Source organism: Salvia splendens, chromosome 15, assembly GCF_004379255.2.
Source record: "Salvia splendens isolate huo1 chromosome 15, SspV2, whole genome shotgun sequence".
NCBI classification, from domain to species: Eukaryota; Viridiplantae; Streptophyta; class Magnoliopsida; order Lamiales; family Lamiaceae; genus Salvia; species Salvia splendens.
This window is the reverse complement of record NC_056046.1, coordinates 2,521,286-2,528,909: the sequence shown is the minus strand read 5'-3', so window position 1 is coordinate 2,528,909 and position 7,624 is coordinate 2,521,286. Positions and strand designations below refer to the sequence as shown.

At 38.9% G+C, this 7,624-nt stretch overlaps 2 protein-coding genes across 2 annotated transcripts; both read left to right on the top strand.

Annotated features, from left to right (window-relative positions):
• Positions 1-1,748, top strand: LOC121767625 (berberine bridge enzyme-like 8). Its single transcript, XM_042163951.1, has one exon. The coding sequence runs from the start codon at positions 1-3 to the stop codon at positions 1,582-1,584; it is 1,584 nt and encodes a 527-aa protein (XP_042019885.1). The 3' UTR covers positions 1,585-1,748.
• Positions 1,749-4,183: 2,435 nt separating this feature from the next.
• LOC121768566 (berberine bridge enzyme-like 21) lies at positions 4,184-6,029 on the top strand. The gene has a single exon (XM_042165101.1). It carries the CDS (start codon positions 4,268-4,270, stop codon positions 5,861-5,863), a length of 1,596 nt encoding a protein of 531 aa, XP_042021035.1. The 5' UTR covers positions 4,184-4,267; the 3' UTR covers positions 5,864-6,029.
• Positions 6,030-7,624: the final 1,595 nt, after the last annotated feature.

Sequence of the window (7,624 nt, the reverse complement as noted above, 5' to 3'; positions counted from 1 at the left end):
ATGAGTAATTCAAGAATCACAATATCATTCTCTCTCCTCTTCTCCCTCTTTTCCCTCTCATGTTCGAGCTCCAACTCCTCTTCCCACCATGCATTCATCCAATGCCTTGAACACCATTCCGATCCATCCATTTCTTCACTCATTTACACTCGAAACAACTCTTCATACTCATCTGTTCTTCAAAACTACATAAGAAACCTCCGCTTCAACGAATCCTTCACACCCAAACCCCAAATCATCATCACCGCAAACCAAATCTCCCACATTCAATCCGCCGTTTTCTGCGGCAAAGCTCACGGAATGCAGATGAAGATCCGCAGTGGCGGCCACGACTACGAGGGAGTGTCGTATTGGTCCGACGACCCCAGTTTCTTCGTCTTAGACATGTTCAATTTCCGGTCCGTCAACGTCTCCGTCGAAGACGAGTCGGCCTGGGTCGAGGTCGGGGCGATTCTCGGCGAAGTCTTCTACAGAATCGCCGAGAAAAGCCCGGTCCACGGCTTCCCCGCCGGAGTCTGCCCCACCGTTGGCGTCGGTGGCCACTTCAGCGGCGGAGGCTACGGCAACATGATGCGGAAGTACGGCCTCTCGGTCGACAACATCGTCGACGCGACGATGGTCGACGTCCACGGCCGCCTCCTCGACCGGAGGGCCATGGGGGAGGATCTCTTCTGGGCCATCACCGGTGGCGGGGGCTCCAGCTTCGGCGTCGTGGTGTTGTACAAAATCAAGATCGTACACGTCCCGGAAACCATGACGGTTTTCCGGGTCGTGAGGGATTACAACGAAAATTTCGTCAACCTCGTCCACCGCTATCAGGAGATAGCGGCAGACGAGTTTCCCAAGGAACTGTTCCTTAGGCTGACACTTAGTGTAGTTAATGGAACCAACAGGGCTACTTTCCGCGCGATGTACCTTGGGAACTCGCGTGATTTAGTTGCCCTAATCAACAACAGCTTTCCTGAAATGGGACTGTTGTTGTCAGATTGTCTAGAAATGAGCTGGGTCCAGTCAGTACTTTTCTGGACAGACTTCTCCTTAGGAACTCCTATTGCAGAGCTCCTGAGTAGGGTTCCGCAGTCTCTAACGTACCTAAAGAGAAAATCGGACTACTTGAAGAAACCCATTCCGAAACAAGCACTACACCTCCTATTCAAGAAAATGGTCGAGTTGCGGACGCCACAACTGACGTTCAATCCGTACGGCGGAAGAATGGCCGAGATTCCCGCATCAGAGAGGCCGTTCCCCCACAGGGCCGGCAACATTGCGAAACTGCAATACGCGACGAATTGGAACGAGGAAGGCGCAGAGGCTGCGGACCGGTACTTGACACAAACTAGGGAGTTGTATGAGTTTATGACTCCGTACGTCTCCATGGCACCGAGGGAAGCTTTCTTGAACTACAGAGATCTCGACATCGGAATAAATCACAATGGGAGGAATAGCTACATGGAAGGGCTAGTGTACGGCGCGAGCTACTTCAAGGAGAATTTCAATAGGTTGGTGAAGGTGAAAACCAAAATTGATAAGCATAATTTCTTTAGAAACGAACAGAGTATTCCGGTTTTCCCATGGAAAAAGTGATCAAATATAGTAGTAGTATGCATGTGTGATTCGAATGAACTAGTATAGCTAGCTAGATTTGTGACTATGGAATTTGAAGAATGTGTATCATTTTTATTTTTATTGATTACTATATTTTATTTGTATAGTAAGTATTAAAATTAAGTGCGAATTTGTTACCATAATTATCATAAAGAAGTCTTAGCTGAGAGAAAATTTTATTAAAATTTTCCATTTGAATATCGTAATTACTTATCCTTTCTAATCAATGTCTAATATGTGGAAATTTTTGTAGATAGTGAGATTGGGACATTTATGTGATCACATCATATTATTATAGAGTGTAGAATATTGAAAATAATGGAAGAATTGAAGTCGTCTTTTTTAACCGAACTGAAGTTGATACTTTATATAGTATGCTGTCACTTTAAAATAAACCAGAATTTTCGGTTTTAAGTAGTTATGTTAGAATTAGGATGATCGATTTCATCTGTTCACTTTGTTTCATCAGCCATACCCAAATAATGTCTACTACCATAATGCCATTGACCCTGTATTTTAATTATTTATATCCTAGTTATAATATTTCTATGTATTTATATTTTTTTCTAATCTTCCCATCTTTCAATTTAACTTTCTCAAAAATAATTTCAATAAAATAAAGGCGTGCATATAATTTATTTATTTAATTAAAAAATAATAATAAAGAATTTTATGTACTTCTAAAAGACTAAAACCATGTTGAATTACAATTACACAAAAATAGCTTACAAATAACTTGAAACCGTCTAATTATCACAATATTTATTTTAAAAATAAATTCAAAATTACATAAGAAATGTGAGAAATGCATGAAAAAAACAAGATTATTTTCTGTATTGGCCGGTCCTCAGAAGTTGACCCGGCTGAGGCAGACCTGTGTTGGGTTAGGCGGGCCCAGCCCATTCACTAATGACTCACGAACAATTAATAATGGGCCTTGGCCATATTGTAAGGAAGTCTTCCACCGGCCCATGATGTTTGTTTGATGCTATTGTTATTGTCCACTTGCTTTTGTTCTCATTCATTAATGTTCATTAATATTTAAATCTAACCATAGATACCGTGTAAGAAATGTCACATGTGAAGTTTGACATACCACATCATCATCTTATCTAAGCTATATTTGTCACTACACGAGTGAATTTTCGTAAATGTGAGTGTTTTTTTGCAATTATACTTACATTAGGATTAGGACATAGTATATATTATCATTAACAAACATAAATTTATAATACCGTAATAGCAATTTATTATGTAGACCAACTGACTGCGACAACTTTAGTTCTGAAGAAATATGTATAAACATTTATTAATAACAAAAAAAATGTCAATGTTACGTAATAGGGTGAATGTCATTACTCATTAGCGACTTTTCTTCGTTTAGTGCATTTCATTTTCATAATACTTTTCCTTCTATGAGACATTTCATCTTCAAAATTTATGACAAAATATCAAATTATACCTACTAAGCTTCAATTTAATTAATTGCATTGCCGGTATACAATAATTGATTTTTTTCGAATAACCTTTCATAAACTCCAAAATTTAATTTGCGGCGATGACATTTGGCAAGTGTAAATTTTGTTTAAGATTACGCAATAAGATACAGCACACAGCAACCATGCATCCAGCAACCACAGATTTGGCAATACTTACAAATGTTGGTTTGACTTTGGAAATTTTTTTCCTGAGTCAATGCCTAATTAACTCCATTATATCTCATTAAATAATTTATTTTTTCCTTTCATATTAAAATGTTAAATTGTCAAAAAAAATTGAATTTAATCAAATTTTAAATTTTAAAATAGCCAATATATACGATTTGTTCGCAACCATCTCACGGTGAAAAAAGTTACATCCAATTTTTTGACTGCCAAATCAGATATAATTTCATCAAAAATTTTATCATGTGATGGTTACGAACAAATTCAAATTCCATTAAAATTTTCAGCAATTTGTCCTTATATTAATAACTGTAACTAGTCTATTATTTCAGTGAATTGCTCGAAATGCAAATTACTAGACATAATATGAGTCTTTTCCCCAATAGATTATTGGAAAAGTAAACGTACGTGAGTTTTCATTACTTGAGTCTTGGATAGTAGTACTAAGTATTATACTTGAAGACCTAAATTATTCGGTTTGTAACAGTTAATATCTTATTTTCCTATAAACATCTGCAAAAGCCACTATTATTCTCTACCCACAGCAGAGGCAAGAATATTTCACTGTATATTTAATATTCATAACACATTATCCATATTTATTTCTATTTTTAAATCAAAGTGTAATTAAACGGCATAATATTTATCCGTACATAATAATATCGCCAAAACCTCACATGCACAATTAATAATTGGGTCCACTTTCTTATTTCTGCCTCCAATCATGCAATTAATCACCATATAATTAATCTCCATAATTATCCAATTACAAAAAGGCAAACATCTGAATTTAACATTTCAAATTATATTTTACCCAAATCATATTCTCGTAACCACCAAATATAAACACAATCACAAAATTAAGTTACATAAAATTGTACAACTACTAACAAAATATAGTAGACGCTTTCATTGCCAAAATTAATTCTTGCATATGGTTATATATATATGAGCACAATGCCAGAGTTCGTACAACATCAAAACCATCTCTCTCTAAAATGATGCGATTTTTCTTCTTCCTTAATTTTATTTTCGTCTGCACTTCCGCTCAAAATGTCTACGACCCGTTTGTCAAGTGCCTCTCCGACGCCAAAATCCCAAAAGCGGAAATCGAAAAAATAGCATACTCCCCAAACAACCCCTCCTTCACAACAGTCCTCCAAGCCTACATCAGAAACCGCCGCTTCAACGTCTCCACCACCCGCAAACCGAGCATCATCGTCACTCCAACCACGGAGCCCCAAATCAGCGCCGCCGTCGTCTGCGCCAAGAAGCTCTCCATCCAGATCAAAATCCGCAGCGGCGGCCACGACTACGAGGGCATCTCCTACGTCTCCGCCGCCGCCTCGCCATTCCTCATCCTCGACATGTTCAGCTTCCGCTCCATTGCCGTCGACGTCTCCGACGAGTCCGCCTGGGTCGGCTCCGGCGCCTACCTCGGCGAGCTCTACTACCGAATCTCCGAAAAGAGCAAACTCCACGCCTTCCCCGCCGGCATCTGCCCCACCGTCGGCGTCGGCGGCCACATCAGCGGCGCCGGCTACGGCAACCTGCTGAGGAAGCACGGCCTCACCGTCGACCACGTGGTCGACGCGAGGATCGCCGTCGCCGACGGCAGAATCCTCGATAGGAAATCAATGGGCGAGGATCTGTTCTGGGCCATCCGCGGCGGGGGCGGGGCCAGCTTCGGAGTAATTATATCTTACAAAATTAAACTGGTCCCCGTCCCCGCCGTGGTAACTGTTTTCCGTCTCGAGAAATACGAGACGGATAACAGAACCGATTCTGTTTATCAATACCAACAAATTGCCGACAAAATCGACGACCGTCTTTTCATCAGAGTTCTCGTCCAGCCGATCACACGAAACAAAAAGAGAAGCGTCCGCGCCACCTTCATCGGGCTTTTCCTCGGCGGCGCCGATCAACTCCTCCCCATCACAAATTCCCAATTCCCGAAATTAGGGCTCAAAAAATCCGATTGCAAAGAAATGTCGTGGATTGAATCAGTCCTATTTTGGGGAAATTTCGACAACAAAACATCTCCGTCGGTGCTGCTGAATAGAAATCCGGAAAAAATCAACTTCTTGAAGCGGAAATCCGATTACGTGAAAACGCCGATTTCCGTTTCCGGTCTAGAGGCGATCTTCGAGAAAATGGTGGAAATCGGGAAAGTGGGTCTCGTGTTCAACTCCTACGGCGGGAGAATGGCGGAGATTCCGGCATCGGAAACGCCGTTTCCTCACCGCGCCGGGAATTTGTTCAAGATTCAGTATTCGGTGAGCTGGGAGGATGAGGGAAAGGCGGCGGACAAGGAGTACATCGAGCAGATAAGAGCGCTGTACAGTTTCATGACGCCGTACGTTTCGAATAATCCGAGGGAGGCTTATTTGAACTACAGAGATTTGGACATTGGAACCACCGACAACGGTAAGAACAGTTACAGTGACGGAAAAGTCTACGGCGTGAAGTATTTCAAGGGGAATTTTGATAGGCTGGTGAAAGTGAAGACGGCGGTTGACCCAGACAACTTTTTCAGGAATGAGCAGAGTATTCCGGTTTTGCCCTCCAGTGGAGGGAGGAAATCCGGGAAATAGAGGGGTTAAATTGGAAGAGCCCGTTATACAGTTATTGGTGTTTTACTATTTTACAGTTGATATGGTGCAATTCGTTATAGATTTTTTTGGTACTTTCTATACATTGTACTTTGAAAGTTTATTAAATGAAATGAAATGAAATGAAATGAAATGAAATTAAATTAAATAAGACGGATATATATGGTGATGTTTTGAAGCAATTATGTGGAACATAAGTTGTCCACGCCTTACGAGGTAAGCATCTTTAATTTGAAGATGAGACACTTGATCTAAGGATGGATGATTAAAGTCTACTCGTTGAAGAAATTCACATGTGAATTTATTACTTTTTTTTCATTCATAATTTGTTATTTTTAAATGTTTATAAAAAATAGTCTCATTTCTTAATAAAAAAGTTTTCTACTTATACTTTTCACTTTTTCTCCTCTCTCTTATACTTTACCCACTTTTTTCCTTTTCTCTCTTACTTTATCAATTTCTCACTAAAACTCGTGCTGTCCACGGATGAGACTATTTTTATGGACAGATGGAGTATTTCAGTTGATCATTCTAGTCTTATTTAGTTTATTTAAAAAATAATTAGTACTAGTAGTGATTTTCGTCGATGTGTTGATCCAGTCAAACGTAAGTGATATTATTGGTGATATTATTGATCTCATTAATCAATGATATTATATACAATCAGTTTTAGCTAATGGGGGATTCACTCAAATTAGTCAGAATTAACTAAGTTGGCTTGCAAATCCCCTCTCCAAAAAAGTTAGATTAAAAATCCATGTGATTTTAGGATCATAAAATCCTAATCTAGACTTTAAATAACAAAATTTTATATTTTTCTGAAAAAAAAAGTTTGGACTTTGTGATGCATGGCTATGAGAAAAAAAGTTTGAACTTTGTGATGCAGGGCTAGATATAATTAGTTCACCTAGTGGGGTTAATTGACTGGATTTAATTAATTATACCAAATTTTCTCGAGAACGTGATTAGTCTTATCAAATATCTTAAAACAAGTTAATTATTCAATATACAAGGGACGTTATAGACTTAATGGTAGCTAAGAAGAAATTAAGAAAGTTGACAGTTTATTATAATGCCAAATTGCTAATAGTGTATTACGTACTCAATAATAAATTGGTTAGCAAAATTCTTTTTGTTAATCTGTGATCCGTGATCTTGATTATTAATTAGGTTAATCTTATTTATTAGCACTTGTCCTTTTTCAAATGGTATCATGGAATAAACTCTTTACATGTTTTTCAAATGTATAAGGGCCTACATAAATCACGAATCATTCTCATCATGTGAACTATATAAACAACAAGAAAATTTCAATGCTTCTAGTTCTGCGCAACAAGAAAACCTTCAATTATTGTGACACCATTAAAAGAATCTCACTAGTGCATTGATATAGAATTTAACTAGGGTTTCATTGGTATCCTCTTCCTGTATTAAGCACGATTCAATGAATGAAACTGTATCTAGCCAAGTAAAATGTGAAAATTAACGCGTGCTTCCTACAGGGTTGGGTCCAACCATGTTTAGGGCTGGGCCACATAAATGTGTGTGGTTTGGAGTACTAAAAAAATGCTATACATATTTGGTCCAATTTATAGTTGACTACTTGACTACATGTATGATCAATGTAAGTTAAGAATATTGATGCAAAGGGCAAAAACTTCATGGACATTAAAGCAACTGCGATCTAAGGAGGCGTCGCTGCAAGTTCCGGCTTCAATCCTCCGGGTGTGACAGTGCTTGGCA